This window comes from Lissotriton vulgaris, chromosome 4_1 (assembly GCF_964263255.1).
Source record: "Lissotriton vulgaris chromosome 4_1, aLisVul1.2, whole genome shotgun sequence".
Lineage (NCBI taxonomy): Eukaryota > Metazoa > Chordata > Amphibia > Caudata > Salamandridae > Lissotriton > Lissotriton vulgaris.
In genome coordinates, this window is record NC_141691.1 from 2,076,989,770 (window position 1) to 2,077,007,445 (window position 17,676).

General features: G+C 46.0%; 1 protein-coding gene across 1 annotated transcript in view; it reads left to right on the forward strand.

The window, feature by feature from the left end:
• Positions 1-11,646, forward strand: part of LOC147725057 (embryonic protein UVS.2-like) — a 110,324-nt gene extending 98,678 nt beyond the window's left edge. The window contains exons 15-16 of the mRNA XM_086918154.1: positions 3,220-3,654; positions 11,552-11,646. Of these exons, the coding sequence (XP_086774280.1) occupies positions 3,220-3,654; positions 11,552-11,646 (530 nt within the window). The remainder of the gene's footprint in view (positions 1-3,219; positions 3,655-11,551) is intronic.
• Positions 11,647-17,676: the final 6,030 nt, after the last annotated feature.

The window sequence follows — 17,676 nt, forward strand, 5'->3', positions numbered from 1 at the left end:
CACACAATAAAAATCCAACACCAATTTATAAAAATAGGAAATATTTGTATCACTAAAATGACACCAAAACGAAAAAACATTCAATGTAGGGATCCAGAGATATGGATTTTAAAAGATTAAACACTTTCTAGTGCTTAGAAAGCAATAGTGTCACTTTTGGACATTTGGTCGCCTCTTACCGGGACAAAGTCAAAGTTTGAGGCCGACTGCGATGGTGGCCTGGTTGGATACATTAGGCGGGAGGCCCCGGTCACGATTTTACCTTCACACCTAGAAACCTTTCGGGAGGATTTCTCACCAGATGTCGTGCAGCCTCCTCCAGCAGGCCAGTTTCAGGGAGGGTTCACCGGATTGCCTTTTTGTGTGGGTCTGGTCACCCTCTAGAGCTTTTCCACAAAAGTTCACCAAACTTTTCCAAACTTCTGGAACTTTGTCCTGAAGTTCCTTGTGAGGGTCCAACGAGTCCAAAAGAGAATCCAAGGGTCTGGAATCTCCAAGATGGTCCTTGGAAGGCTGGGATCATAATTCCCACAATGCACCTGGACAACACCCTTAAAAGTCCACTGGATACACTCCAGGCACCGGACTCTTGGTGGAGTTGATGCAGGTGAGCTCTGTTAACATGTTGCTTGCAGGGAGTCCACTCTTAAATCCTTTTAAAGCAAGGTAAACCCAAAGGGCTGTAGTTCCAGATAATGCATCAGGCGCGGTCAGCTAGAATGCAGAGCCTGATTGTGCAAATAAGTTTCCAGCTTGGCAAGCCTTCTTAGTTTCAAGCAGCAGATCTGAGAGGCTATGCTCCTCTCGATACTTGTTCAATGTTCTCTGTCCAATGAGGGTCCAGGCAACACCCTAGAGCATGACCATTTCCTCCAAAGTGTGACACAATGATCTCCCAGAAAGCATTATTCCTCCAAAATTCAACATGGCTTAAATCTCAGCAAAGAAACAAGAGCTAGTTTAACCAACATGCAGTGAGGCTCATTTCCATGACCCCCCCTCCTGGCATCTGAAAATACCTTCCTTTAGCCTGCCCTCTGGCTGGGTCATGGAGAGAGGGGTGGATGGATCTGTTCTCTTCTGCCTGTCCCATCCTCCCTTTGAAGCTGCTACTTTATGACCCCTCCCCCCTCCTCTGACATTCCTGTGGGCAGTGCTCATTCTAACTGATAGCCCCTCTTCAGGATGAGACACTTATGAATTCATCAAAGCAGCCTGGCTAATCCTGTTAACTCTCCCCTATCAGATGTGACCTCAGGAAGGCTGATTTTTGTTTAAGGAACTTTAGGATAAATTCAACAATAGCATATTGTTGGTTTTATTAAAACCATTCCCCTTAATCCTTGATTGATATTTTTCTTTGGCTCCTATCAATATTTATGCATTCATAAACTATTTCAATGTAATCCTATGAGGCTAGGCATCTACAATGGGGAAACTGCAGTGTACAATTTCTTCAGCATCAGGTCATAAAAAACATCTTTAATAAAGGCACTCCTTATGGTTACATGTCCCCTATCCCTGGAACATCTAACGTTCATCAAAGAGGGTTCGTTTATGGGCAGTAGTGGCTCTCTCGCTGACGGTGCGTTATTCCATGGCTGAACCACGCCGTTTAAATCTCAGCCAGGCTCCCTCCTCAAAGGACAAATAAGCCGCACTCTCAACAGCGACTGTAGATACAATTTATTTATTTCCTCAGTTTTCCTGATGCGTTTCGGTCATTTTCGACCTTTGTCAAAGGATACGTTTTGGCATCTGAACTCCACAATTTGCATCCTTATTTTATTGAAGTTTTAGCCCGCTGGTGGACAACCTCTGATAGGTCCTGACAGTGAATCTTGGGACATGTAGTTCATAATTCAGCCTTCCGGTGGGTGATGTCGCAATTTCACTTCATTTTCCCCAAAAAAGTAAAGTCTATTTGCACTCACTGTTCCCTCCATAGCATCCCGATTTTCAAGTTTGCAGGGAGACCATGCCAAAGCCAGTCTTTGGCGGCGCACAATATATATAAATATATTGTGTCATGTGATCAAGGCTATCTCTAGCCGAAACGCGTCATGGCGGACTGGTGCTGGGCTGAACTTTAAAAAAATCAAATTGCACCACTTTGGGTCTCGCTGGTTCCTGTTTGTCGGTGTGGCTGACTACGCTGCGCTGCTTTCATTGGGAACTGGACATGCCTCATATATATATATATATATATATATATATATATATATATATATATATATATATATATATATATATATACATATATATATATATATATATATATATATATATATATATATATATATATATATATATATATATATCCAGTTAAAGATGCAATAGAGAAATGTTATTGTCTGGATGACGCATTTCAACCACAAGCCTGTGGTCTTGGTCACATAGTGCACTAAGGTGAGAGGCATTCAATTTATAGTGACTTGAGTGACTTTACTATGTTCATAGTGACAAGGCAAAAAACGTTACACTTTTGCAGCATGTAGTAAAACATCTTGTCATGCAGTGATGAATAAGCGCAGCAATGACATGCAATTTTGGTAGCAGGCATAGAGAAAAGACTACCCCTCTATATGTAGGTGTGGATGGCCATATGTTCTGTAACATCAGTTGATCGCAGCAGATTAGAAGGTAAGCTTGTGTGCTGGCGGTGCCGGCGGCATGGTAAAAGATAAAAAAATATGATACATGAATGCAATGATTGGGTTTGAAGTCTCCCAAATGTTGTCAGATGGAGAAAAAAAATTAGACAGTATCCCTCATGAATCCTGGGTGTGTGAAGACATCCTAAAAACCATGAGTGCCAAATGCCACAATTAAATGTGGGAGGAATCTGGTGTACTATCGTAACTAAGAGGGGAACAATGTATTTAACACATTCATATTTGTAAAAGCATGTGGAAGCCAGGCTTACCGTTGCGGATGAAGTAGATTGCCTATGCCTGGATCGCAGGGACACTCTGCGATCGAGAACAAAACGAACACCAGGCGCAACTACCGGCGGAACCAACGCCGCAAAAAGTGCAGGAGCCGCAAAGGCAAAAGCAAAGGGACCCCCGAAGGGAAGATGGAACCGATCCCAGCAACGCAATCAGGCGCAATCGAAAACAGTGATTAATCTCACGAAAACCAAATTGACTAAGCAGGAGGAGGCAGTTCTTGCTTTGGGATTGTCATATTGCCCGCCGAACAATTTCAATTATGTAGATGCACGAATGGATACCTACAGGTTTATCCGTAAGCTCAAATTAAGCAAATTTCACTGTCTTCAATCCAAGAAACAAAATCCTGCAGAAATTAACAGCCCCACTTTGTTGACTGTGGAGGACCAGGAAGATGTTAATGCAATATGGTCTCTCCAAAACGAATCTTCTGGCAATGAAGGGGACAATTGTAACATGGAGCGAATAAACGCAGCAGCAGGTTTGACATCTTTCAAGCCTAAATCAACTTTTCAGCCCATCATGCTCCATGATAATATAGACGTTTATCATGATTTGGTGACCAAAGAATTAAAACAATTATATGTTGCCACCAACAGTAAACGCAATATCATGAATAAACGCAATTGGAGCTTTATACAACTGGTGGACAAACTCACTGCGGACAACAATATCTTGGTGCGTCAAGCAGACAAGGGGGGTAATGTTGTCTTGTGGCCTCGGGACTTATACTTGCAGGAGGCGGAAAAACAGCTTAATGACCTTGCATGTTATAGAAAGAGTAACTGGCCCACATTGAAGGCAACATGGGGAGATCAGGCAGCCAAGCTCCAGGCGTGGAGAAGTGCAGGCATCATTACGGAGGACGAGTTCCGCTTTATGAGAAAAGAACATCCAGTGGTTCCTTCGTTTTACTTAATCCCCAAAGTCCATAAGAACTGTACTACACCCCCTGGACGCCCTATAATCTCCGCAATAGATAGCTCCCTAGAAAATGTATCAAAATACATAGACTTTTTTCTTCAGGATTGGGTGAAAGGATTGAACTCATACTTGCAAGATTCAACGGATTTCATTCGTAAGACAGAGCATTTGGTTTGGGGCCCAGACCTTATTTTTATGACTTTGGATGTATCCTCGCTATACACCTCAATTTCCCATCGAGATGGACTTAAGGCAATAGAACATTTCCTCAACAAACGCCCCATATATCATGGGGTTCATAACAGGATGCTGTTATCCATGGTCCAAATGTGTTTGGAGCAGAATTTCTTTCTGTTTAATAATCAGATTTACCATCAAATCAGGGGTGTCGCCATGGGGGCCTGTTTCTCCCCTAGCTACGCATGTTTGCACATGGGGCTATGGGAGGAACAGGTCCTGGCGGGAGATCTGCTGGAAACCATGAAACAGCACGTGGTCACCTATTTACGTTACATTGATGACCTATTCTTTGTTTGGAAATGGACGGAGGAGTCAGCAAGGAAATTTGTTGAAAGGCTGAATGTAAATAATTTGAATCTGCATTTTACATCTTGCATTGATGCGGAAAGAGTCTGTTTTCTAGATATGGAAATATATGTCAGTGAAAACTGTATGCAAACTAGACTATACAGAAAACCGACCGCAGGCAACACCATCCTGCACGCAGCCAGCCACCATCCTGGCCATTTGATACGCAGCATTCCCTACGGGGAAATGTTGCGTATCAGACGCATTTGTAGCAGCGAGGAGGAATGCACCTTAGCTCAGGAAGCTTGTAAAAATAGATTCCTTGCAAGGGGATACTCTAGATCCTTGGTTGAGTCCGCACAGAAGAGGACCCAACAGATATCCCGGGAATCTGCCCTGATCCCGAGAAATAGGGAGGCAGTAACAACTGCGATGGGAGGGGTTAGCAGTCCTCGCATGATTGTGACATACAGCAGGCAGCATTCAGCCTTAAGAAAGATATTTTGTGATAACTGGAACCTCATACTGGGGGATCCAGTTATTGGTAACAAGGTATCGAAGAAGCCTCTCCTGACCTTCAGGAAATCCAAATCCATGGCTAACGCCTTAGACCAAAATGCCCTAGAACCACAGATGTCATCAACGTGGAAGGCTCTGGGAGGGGGTTTCAGAAAATGCATACAGTGTAAGGCATGCAAACATGGGATCAACAAATCCAGCTATGTTGTCCCATTCTCCAGTACCCCGAGGAGTATTACTAAACGCCTTACATGTAAGACAGATTACGCGGTTTATGTACTGGAGTGCACATGTGGTCTTAGGTACGTGGGGAGTACCCGCCTGCCGGTCCACAAACGTGTGCTTCAGCACATCAGAGCTATCTCTAATAAAGATCAGGCCTATCCTGTTGCTAGGCACTTTGAACAACAGCATAGCTCCAACCCCATGCATCTGTCCTACTTTGTCATAGATGCAGTATGGCCCATGAAAAGAGGGGGTGACCGGGAGGCGAAACTACGCCTGCTTGAAACCCGATACATCCTAGAATTAGACAGTAAGCAGCCACAGGGTCTTAATGCGACGGAAGATCTTTACACTTGTCTATAATCAGATGAGAGTATTTGTATATGAAAATTTCCGCGCTACGATTACTTTAGGATGGATTCTCTACTTACTGTGATTTGCAGAGTTTGCCTTATGGGTATTTGGTTTTTTAAAATAATAACACTGTTGTTGTTATATTTGACCATCTGACGCCTCCTCACGATCTGTGTTAAGAGCTTCTTTTAAATAGGAGGAGGATTAGCCCATGGGGTATGACCATGGGTTGAACACAACATGTGTTTCTTTTGATCAAGTTTTGATTTCTTTTTTTATATATTTGTTGAGCACTAGCACGAGCACTTTAGGAAATGTCATTCACTTAACACTCATTTTGTGCCAATGTCAGAATATAATGTGTAACAATGTAGTGCTATCTTACAAGATTCTGTGCCCACTGGGGCTGTATTTCTTCTGCCGAGTGCCTTGTACATTTGGGGAGTGAGTAATTATGTGAACAACCAAGTCTTGTGAATCTATGGCTAAATTTTTGTGGGTTCACGTTCACATTGTGATTAACTTGTATTCATACAGTTATTGAAATTTCTGTGGTTTTTAAAGTGTAAATATATATTTATATTTTATAAATTAAGCCACTTGTACATTTAACATAGTATGTATACAATATTGGCATACGAATGTTAGCACTTGTAAATGCAGTATTTTTTCTATGTTGCTGAAAACTTTGTAAGAATTGCGCGCGCACTTGCACTTTAAATGTATGGCATTGTCTGCTAGCAACTGGCCATGTGATCAAGCTGTGAAAGGCGAAACGCGTTATGGCGGCGGCAGGCTTGCTGAAATAAAACATCACGGTTAAAGCACCTTAATCTGGGTCCGTTCTTTCGTCAGCGTTGGAGTGTTGGGCTGAGGCGGCTGCTTTGGCTGGTGACGAATTTTCGTACATATATATATATATATGTATATATATATATATATATATATATATATATATATATATATATATATATATATATATATATATATATCCAGTTAAAGATGCAATAGAGAAATGTTATTGTCTGGATGACGCATTTCAACCACAAGCCTGTGGTCTTGGTCACATAGTGCACTAAGGTGAGAGGCATTCAATTTATAGTGACTTGAGTGACTTTACTATGGTCATAGTGACAAACAAAAAACGTTACACTTTTGCAGCATGTAGTAAACATCTTGTCATGCAGTGATGAATAAGCGCAGCAATGACATGCAATTTTGGTAGCAGGCATAGAGAAAAGACTACCCCTCTATATGTAGGTGTGGATGGCCATATGTTCTGTAACATCAGTTGATCGCAGCAGATTAGAAGGTAAGCTTGTGTGCTGGCGGTGCCGGCGGCATGGTAAAAGATAAAAAAATATGATACATGAATGCAATGATTGGGTTTGAAGTCTCCCAAATGTTGTCAGATGGAAAAAAAAATTAGACAGTATCCCTCATGAATCCTGGGTGTGTGAAGACATCCTAAAAACCATGAGTGCCAAATGCCACAATTAAATGTGGGAGGAATCTGGTGTACTATCGTAACTAAGAGGGGAACAATGTATTTAACACATTCATATTTGTAAAAGCATGTGGAAGCCAATGCCAAAGTCTATGTATCAGTCGGCGCGCAACTAATTTAGGCAAGAATTATAAGCTTAGTGCAGGTGCGGAAGAAGGGCCTAGATGTTGCTGGAGTTTAATCCTAATATGTTGAGGGCGGAGCCTGATGTATGGAAATCGAGTCAGCCGAAGTATGAATTCCGATTTATTCACCTGTTATCAGGAGAGACCTCAGTGCTGAATTTTTCAGCCCAGTACTGATCCTGAAAAGTAATTTTAACCGTACTTACCAGTAACTTGAATTTCCTTCCATAGGATATCATTGCCTGCTATATAAAATATATATACATTTAAAAAAATATAAAATAAAAAATAAAATATTTAATTTTCAATATTTTTAAAAACATTTTTTTCAATTTATATTAAAAATATGTAAAGTAATTTAAAAAATAAAATATCTAAAAATAAATACTTTAAAACAATGTAGTAAATCAGTATAAAAAAATATAACAATTAATACATTTAAAAATTATCATTTACAAAACCTTTGAAATTCACTGAAAAAACCATAGGTTTCAGCCACGTTATAGTTAGGAATTAGCATTTAAAAAACCTTAGAAATTCACAAAAAAAACATAGGTTTCCGCCACGTTATAGTTAGGAATTAGTATTTAAAAAACCTTAGAAATTCACAAAAAAAACCATAGGTTTCAGCCACGTTATAGTTAGGAATTAGCATTTAAAAAACCTTAGAAATTCACTGAAAAAAACCATAGGTTTCACACATGTTATAGTTAGCTGGACATTTCACTCATACAAAGCCATTGAAATTCCCCCGTTATGGTTAGTTCAGCTAACTATAACTCGCGCGCCCGCAATGCACTGCTGACGACGTCACATATTACATCCCTCATGACATGGTCAGTGACATCACTCATGACATCACTCATTACATCTCAAATAACATCACTATATATATATATATATATATATATATATATATATATATATATATATATATATATATATATATATATCAAAGTTTAAAAAAAGAACCCCCCAAAAATGTGCATTTCTATTCAAAACAATAACACCATCAAAATGTTTTACTTGTTGAGGCCAGACCCATAAAATGTTCTCAAACATTATGACTAATAGGTGACTCTGCAAATTAAAATGAATTCCGGAGTAGCGTGCTACTCACCAAAAAGGCACTTCAACACCTCATCAAAGGTAGCAAGCACTATATAAATGCAAACCTTTTTCCCTCTTTTATCCCTTCACTATCCTTCTCAATACAAATAACTGACTAACATATCCACCACTCAAATCACATTCATATTTCACTATAATAATTCACAACTAGTCCTTTATGGGTTCCGGAGTAGCGAGCTACTTTCCAAAAAAGTGCTTCAACAACCCATCAGGAAATGGCAACATAGGTAGACCTGTAACGTGTACCCCAAGGTCACACATTCTCTCACTTTGTAGTGTGTTTTTATCTACTTGGATTTATTGAGGATTCATTTCTAATAATTGTTCACATTTTCAAAAATATGCTAAACAATCTGTGAGGAAACAGCAAGAATTTACTTTCTCTAAGCAGCTATCACTGGAAAAAACTTAACCTATTTGTAAGCATTTCTTATATTTTCATTGAGAGCTAAGATGTTTTAAGGGCAAAGTGGACAACTGCCGAGGGCCCCCATCTTCCGAGGGCCCCTGGTAATGTCATCTTTCTCTTACTTGGTCTTACCTTTGCCCATTTTTCTAACAGAATTTCTGTGCCTTAGATCTACACAGACACACACATGTGCACAGCACACAGAAGAGACATTCTGCTTTACTGTTGGTGTGATACAGAGGACACTCTGGTGCCTGCTAGCTACAAGTGCACCACATGAACAATCTTAGGACATGTAACTAACATTGAACATGGTTACACTTTACGTTTTAGCCACATCACCAACCTATAGATGCTCCTGCTTGGAAATATAGGCAGCCTTTCCTTTGGCACTAGATACAATGCTTGACGATTAGTTGCAATTCCAATAGGGAATTTGCCAAAAGCTGAAGCTCTTCTCTATTGTGCAACTCCATGGCCTCAAGTTTCAGCCCAGGAGGAATTTCTGTCCCTTTAATCTATATTTGTAAAGTAATCCCCCCTTAAGGTTTCAGGGCACTGGAGGCCGTCTGAGAGATTAAGTGAGCTATTGCCCAGAGTCACATGGTGCTGAGCTGAGCTGCCCTCAGCACTCGGGATCGAACCTTGAACCCCACGCTTCGGAGTCAGCCACTCTGGCCACTGTGATACACCTCCCCCTTCAGAAACTCACTTTAGAGCTACAACTCACATATGTGCAACAAATGCAAGATGCTAATTCTCAAAATTCCTAAATCCAAAAAAGTGAAAACATTAAAACAGACCTTCTTCTGCCCAGCTCCAAACCTATGGTACTCCATCCCTGACTCCGTCAGACTTCAAACGGATCCACTGGCTCTTCGCTAAGAACTAAACATGCACCTCTCCCAACTGCACCTCATGGACTAATGTAGTCATCAGCTCTTCCCTTCTTCTTTAGCATCTTTTATTTTTATTCAATACTTTTAGAGTTTTCATTTAAAACAATACAACATGTCATCAAGAACTGACATACAGGTTCGTAAGCAGATCCTATTGAGGATTGGTACATTTAACTTAGGAGTGGTCAACAGTCACTACCTGAGCCAAAAGTCAACATTGGATCAACCGTATCCGAGTCATACAGCCACACCCACTTCACGAAGCAGTGAATCTTCCTGCTCTCCATCCTCCGGGGTGAGTACGTACAGGAGACCATGTGGCATACTATCAAGAACCGAGTTAAGATTATCGCCGCTTTAGCGCCATGAAACTGCTGCTAAAGCGGCAATAATGGGCTTGATAATATGCCGTAGAGAATTCCAATAGAAGCCCATGTTCACACCAGAACATGGGCTTCTATGGGAATTGACAAGGGCATATTATCAAGCCCATTATCGCCGCTTCAGCAGCAGTTTCCTGCCGCTAAAGCGGCGATAATTCTAACGTCGTTTCTTGATAATATGCCCGATATATCTCGGGGGCCTGAGGTGCACGGTAGCATTGAGGAGTAAGCCTCTATTATCACCGCTGTATAGGAGGTCTCCAATCCAGTCGTTGACAGTGGTTGGGGCTCCCGTGCCCCAAATCATAGCCACTCTAGACTTGGCTAGTAATAATCTTCTGGTTTGTTGAGGAAGGGCTTTTCAAGAGTCTAGCAGGGCCTAGAGCGGGGAAGAGGGCAGTGTGATCTCCAACATTACGGAATGAGTGTCAAAGATAAATTACCAGCATGACAGAATCGGGGTTGCACCTTTTTGACCCGGTTTCTTGTAATATGTTACTATTAAAGTGCACTGATACCTTTGTGGCTGAGTATACTCTATAAAAATATTATGAATAAATACATGTTTTATGTATGTTAGTATTAACATCCATAATGATGAACGTGTCCCATTATCTTAGCTTCTATCAAGAAAGGTGGCAAAGTCCTTTCGATGTTGGCCCGCTGTGCAACGGAGGATTATTTACCTACAGAGAGACATGGCTATATCTGAATTGATTGCATCCCTAGAGTAGGACGTGCTGTGGTACCATGAAGCTGTGTGTTCAAGTGGACTCTATAAAGCCTAACCCTCCCCATAATAGTCAACGATTCTAAGATTCGCCTCCTATGGACCCCTGAAAGACGAGAGTCTGGGGCCAGGTGTGCTGGCTTTGGCTCTACACCCTACCACACATGGCACTCTCCTGTGAAGACTCACTGACCTTGGGTGCTGCCAGCACCTCTTCACCATGCCTACTACTGGTCCCAGGGTGCGTGTGCTGCATTTCTACCCCCGCTCTTGCAGGTTGGTTGCACTGTGCTCAGTCTTGACTACCACAAGGAGCCACATGGTGGTACCATGGAGGTACATGATCCTCTGCACTTAGGAACTCATTGTGACAACGCCCCACACACCCACAGGAGCTCTGGAAATTCCCTTGTGTGTGTTGTCCCTCCAAAGGCTGCACAGAGGGCACAGATGCAGGTGGTACCAGGTCAGCAGTGCAATCCCTGCAGAACACTAAAGATGTCTGCACACCTGGCTTGTACTGTTCTAAATAAATCATGAAATGGTTTGTTCTTCTGAAAACGTCCTCATCTTGTGCGGTCATGTTCCACATTTCCTAACTGGTCTGAACTGAAGTTTACAGCAAGTCTAGAAACTGTTTTAGCAATTTGCAATGATGGAATGAATTGTAAACCATATTGACCATCAGGTACACATTTACCTCTAAATTGCCTTGCTTTCTCTAATCATTATATAAAGCAGGGTTAGATGTTTTTAATGGCAATTTATAATTATGCAGCTATAGCCAGGCACATAGTTTTATGGCTTGTATTTCACTTTGTGCTGAAAGATGGTTTTTGAACGTAGTTTTCATTTTTCTGTAGCATTATTCATGACATTTCGCACATTGAAAGGGATGCTTCATTGCAAGGTGGCTTTGATACCAACTGTTATGGAATCACTAAGGATAAACATGTGAAGACCATGTGATGCCTCCTCAGACATGTGTTCTGGAAGCCAGGTCTAGGGGCCTAGTGGACTAATACATCCGCCTGGCCTGTAGGGGCCTGTGTTTGAAATCGTGGTCTCAGGTTCGAATCCCAGTGAGTCGTCTCAGCCTTTCATCCTTCTGAGGCCGATAAAATGAGTTCCATTGAGATGGGTAACAATAAACATATGTAATTCAGTGCTGAGATGCCCTGCCGGGTACATGCCCTTTACAAATACATGTTATGTTATAGAGGAATCCTTCACCACTTTGTAACATAGTTTCTCTCTCAAGCAGAGTGTTTCACAGAGGCATATGTGTTCCCATATGTGGCACACCACAAATAAGTAGTCTTTTAAAAAAAAAAAAATAATAATATTTGTCTGTACGCACATATAATGCAGAGCTCCGAAACCCGGAGCCATCAGCAACAATAGGAAAACGATAATATGAGCAGACTATTACTAAGAACACAAACACCCCTCCCCTCCCCCCATCCTACCAATTGCGCTGCTGCCAGTGCAAATATACAATAGAGAATCTGTAAATATATATGCCAAGTTCTGCAAGACACTTCACAAATTGTCCAACGTTCCAGCTGTCAAAGTGTCGGAAGGGCAGCCCTCTCAGGCGGAGGGTCCAAGTCCAGCCCTCAGTAATCAGCCCACCTCTTCCAGATTTTAAAATGTTTGCGAGGGCACCCCCTGGACAAGAACACAGGCTCGTCCAGTCCTATGCAAAAGTCCATTCCATTCCTCCAGGCAGCCAGCGACGGGGCGCAGGGCGCCTTCCAAGCCCTGGCAATGTCTCGTTTGGCTAAGGTAAGACCCAGGAGTAGTAAATGACGTTTGTAGGTGTTACCCCCAATCCCCTCCATAACATGCAGCAACGCCAGTTTGGGGTCGCATGGAAGCTCCCAGGCCAGCACTTCAGAAACACAGCTAAACACCCCAGTCCAGAATCTAGATAGCGCTGAGTACCCCCATTCAGTGTGTAAAAGCGTACCCACTTCCGACCCACAGCGGAGACATTCAGGGGAACCAACCATTCCCGACCTCCACAAACGCTGTCGGGTGAAGTATGTGCGATGGAGGTACTTAAACTGTATAAGTCACAGGCGTGTAGAGATTGCTGCCCCCCTCGGGCTTGCCAGGGCCTCCACCCAATCCTCATCCTCCAAGTCCCCCTCCCACGCGGACTTAAGTCTGTGCAAGTCGGAAGAGCAGTGATGGACTAGCTTCTGATAAATACGGGAGAGCTTCTTATCTGGCAGTTCCCCCATGAACAGCTTGGCCTCCAGGGGACTACATTCGGGAAGGCTCTCCAGGTCAGTCAAGTGGGGCGTCAAAGCATGTCGGAACTGGAGGTATTTAAAAAACTGTGAGCGGGGCATCCCAAATTCGTCCTGCAGATTCTGAAACGACTTCAGGGAGAGACCTGACATCACGTCGCCTAGAGTAGAAATACCAATCGCATCCCACCCTCTAAAGTCCAGTAACGCATCCAGGTGGGGCAGGCGACCATTGCGCCAAAGGGGGGTCTCTTGAGTGAGCACATTCCACCATTCCATCCTGCGTAGCGCAGTCCTCCTAACGTGTAACAACACCTGGGTGGCCGCAGGAAGGCACCCTCTTAGCGGTGCCGAGTACAGCAGTGTATGCACAGACAGGGAGCCCATGAAGAACCGTTCAACCGCGTAGGCTGGGTGGCTCCTATCACCATACCACCAATCATTTAGAACCATCAGGTGCGCCACTCGGTAGTATGAAAGCACGTCAGATGTGGCCAGCCCCCTGGTATATGAGGATAGAAAACACGTTTGCAGCGCCCCGCGCACAGCTCCCCCGGACCACAGAAACCCCCTCAGCGCCGAATTGACTTGCTGAAACCAGCGTGGCGGAATCCGATGTGGATGATTTTGTAGGTGATAGACCAGACGAGGAAGCGCCACCATCTTAAAAATTGCGGACCTGCCATAGATGGTCAGTGGCATGCGGGACCACACCTTTATGTCCTTGCACATGCTTTCCCATACCGGGGCAAGATTGCGCTCTCTGGAGGCAGCCGCATCCTCTGATAGGTAGACCCCCAAATATTTCACACCATCCGTTGCCAGCCTAAGGCCCGACGCCCACCCTCCCACCTGCTGCTGTCCCCCGAGTATCCAAAGCGTGGACTTACCCGGATTCATATAGAGGCCAGACATTGTGCCGAAAATCTGCAGTAGCGCTCCAAGTCCGTAAGAAAAAAACACACATCGACGCTATTTTATCAGTTAGACCTGCCGAACATCGAAAGCCTTTAAGTTGGGCATCAATGCGCACCCATGCCGCCAGGGGCTCCATAGCCAGCGGAAACAAATCGGGGGAGACGGGACAGCCCTGACGTGCTCCCCGCTGCACCGAGATGGATCGGAACACTGTGCTCCCCACACCCACCGAAGCTGTAAGCTTTATGTAGAGCAGCTGTATGTATCCCAAGAAGCGTGGGCCCAGGTTAAGCCGTCGCAACAAGGCAAACAGATATGTCCAGCTCAGGGAGTTGGAGCGCGGTCCATGTATGCCAGGAAAAGGGCTGCCTGCTCCCCCAGACTCCTCCAGGCAAATACCACAACTTGGGCGTGCCGAATATTATGACGAGTGGCCCGCTGAGGCATAAAGCCAGCCTGGTCCGGGTTGACCAGATCTGTGATGTGGGGCTTAAGTCTATTGGCCATAGACTTAGCCAAGACTTTGGCTTTCGTATTAAGCAGCGAGATTAGGCAGTATGAGGCGTGAGTCTCAGGGGGTCTACCCGGCTTCAGGAAGACCACCACCTCTGTGTGCCACCAATCCGGAGGGAGCACTCCGCCCTCGCATGCCTCCTCCACGACCGGACAGAGGTGCGGACCCAGCTGCACATGAACTCGCTGGGATAATTTGCATGGGAAGCCATTTGGGCCCGGTGCCTTTCCAGGGTTCAGCTCACCCAGGGCCGCACCCAATTCGTCGTCAGTCAGGGGTACGTCCCGACAATTCCGCACCTCGTCCGCGGGGAAAGATCGTCAATAAAGCGCTGGATTACATCCACCCCCAAGCATTCCTGGGAGGCATACAGCCCCTCCTAATACACAGCAAAGCTCTCTGCAATTGCCAGGGGTTCAAGTATGGGTGCCCCCTCAGGGTCCAAAATCTGAGGCAGCGGCTGGGCGTGTAGAGTACATTGACAGAATGGTGTAACATCTTGCATGATTTGTCCCCTCACTTATACACTCGGATACGAGTAGCCAGCCAAACCTGCTTAGCCTCCTCCATCAAGACTGCTATATATTGTTGTTGGGCCAAGACCAACTGCCATCTAGCGGGGGCCCCACCCACCTCACGGCCCCTACGCTCCAAATTCTCTAGAGCCGCCTCATGCTGCACTAAGGCCCTCCGTCGCTCCCTACGGGCCGCCGCGCACCAGGAAATGTCCACCCCCCGCAGAGTGGGCTTCATAGCTTCCCAAAGGGTAGTTGGGGAATAAAACGAGCCCGTGTTTCAGGACAGGTAGTGATCTATTTCTTTGTCCATATGGTCCCTGTAGCCATCCTGCAGCAGGTGCCACCCAGACAGCCGCCACCGAAACGGCTGCCTGGCTGGGGCCAACATTAAATGTAAGAGCAACCGGGGAGTGATCGGACAGGGCCGGCTGCAAAATATGAGCTGACATCACTCTATATGCCAGCCCCCGTGGGACAAAGACGTAGTCCAGCCTAGAGAAAGAGTCATGGATAGTGGAAAGATATGTGTATTCCCTAAGTGAGCCATGTTTATACCACCAGGCGTCCGTCCAGTCAAGACCCGTCACTAGGGCATGTAGTTTGGTGGTGGGACCCCCATCCCTCACTTGCCACCCCACTCCGCCACCTATCGCTATCCAGATCCATTACATCATTCCAGTCCCCCCCCCCCTACTATAGAGAGGGCATCAGGTATGGCCCACCAGAGGGACATGAGTTTCTCCACCAACGGCCACTGTAGCGGCGGCGGGGCGTATACACATCCCAGGGTAATTCTGTCCTCCACTACCTTGCCCTGCACAAAGACGTACCTGCCCTGCGGATCAGTCCAGAGCCAATCATGTACATAGGACACTTTCTGCTGTATATGGATAGCAACCCCCCTAGATCCCCTTGTGAATCCCGAGTGGTACACTTGAGCAAACCCAAAACGTTGGAGACATAATGCTTTTGTACTTAGTAAATGAGTCTCTTGAAGCAGTAAGACATCGACCCCGGCCCTTTTGACATATTGGAGAACCGCCCCCCGCTTCACCTTGTCCAACACCCCCCGCACATTCCAACTCAAAATATGCAAAGCACAAGGGCCTACCCGCCCTCACGTCTCAACAGTGGACATATGACAACATTGCAATGCAAACTATGAGTGTCCCAAGACGCGGCATGTAAAGAATGTGATAGATACACAGCAGCACAAAAAGCGCAAACAAACCCCCCCACCCTCCCCTTCACCCCCCACCCCGTACCTCCCAAACGTGGAAGCACCTGTCGCGGTCGGATCACGGCCCAGTCCCCAACGGGGGTGCAAGCGCCACAACCTCCAATGGATCCCAAAGCGATAGCCCATGAGAACGGGGCTCTAACTCCCTCCCACCCACACCTGTTGGGTCAGGCTCCCAGCCCTTATAAGCTGCGCACCTGAGCATCCATGAATGCCATACATACAGTTTTATGGAACAGTCCCAAGCTTCATGACGCGTCCAACTGCTCCGTCAATGCCGGGTCCCCTTGTCGAGGCACCGAGCCAGAACGCGAGATGCGCCCAGACCTCGAACGCCTGCGATGACGCTGCTGACTCCTGAGCCCCTCGCGGGCCCTCCCACTCAAAGAGGAGACCGATTCTCCCCCCTGGGCCGCGTTGACTCGGATTTTCACTGTTTCATCTGCCCAGTGGAACACCTCCTCCGGAGTATCGAAGAACAGTCTACGGGATTTGTAGATAACACGAAGCCGCGCCGGATAGAGCAAGGCGTACTGAAGCTTGAGGCCGCGAAGGTGAGCCTTGGCAGCCAGGAAGGATTGGCGCTGCTGCTGCACTAACCGCTTGTAATCGGGGAAGATGAGGATAGGTGCGTTGTTGCACGTGAGAGAGGCCTTCACCCGCGCTTGCCACAGGATGACGTCTCGATCAGAGTAATTCAGAAACTTGGCACGGTCGCGGGTGTGCGCCTACTGGGGGTTTCTGCATAAGAGCGCGGTGGGCCCTTTCCACCACAAAGCAGCGTGACAGCGTGTCCGGGGGAAGCCAGCCCTCCAGCCACTGGGCCAGAAAACGCTCCACATAGTCCCCTTCACAGCCCTCTGGAAATCCCACGAAGCGAAGGTTATTCTGTCGGGCCCGTCCTTCCGCATTCTCAACCCTCAGGGCCAGGCCCTTTTGTATCTACTCCATGGCTGCCACCTTCTTTTTCAAAACGGAGACGTCATCCTCCATCTCAGATATTCGGGTCTCTGCGCCGGTGATCTGCTCCACCGCATTCCTCAGGTCTTGGCGGAGCAGCGTGACATCAGCCCGACAGCCCCAATCTTGGCATCCAGCATATCCCTGGACTGTGTTATAGCCGCCAGCAAGGCCGCATTGTCCGGCGCGGTGGTCTGTGAACCCCCGTCGCCGCCAGCCCCCTGGCCCTCCTCAGTAAATTTATCCAGGGTCCCCTGTTTAGTGTGGCCACCTCCAGTATGGCCCGCGTCATTGTGTCAATGCAGGTCGCTCCGGGCAATATGCCACCCCTCTCCAATGTCCGCCGTCGCAAGCGCGGCCAAGAACGGTGCCACCTGCAGGAAAGTCCAGCACGAGGGGTGGGCCCCCAAACGCAACTGGTAACTTAGCCCCCACATCCGCAGTCGCAGGCAACAGGCCCCCCATGCTTCCACAGAGTTCGGTAGGTCAGGGACCGTGTATCAGGGTGCCAGCCCCCCCCTCAAGGGGACCGGCGCAGCCATCCCAAGCAACAGCTCCGATGAGCCACCGGCACGGGCAC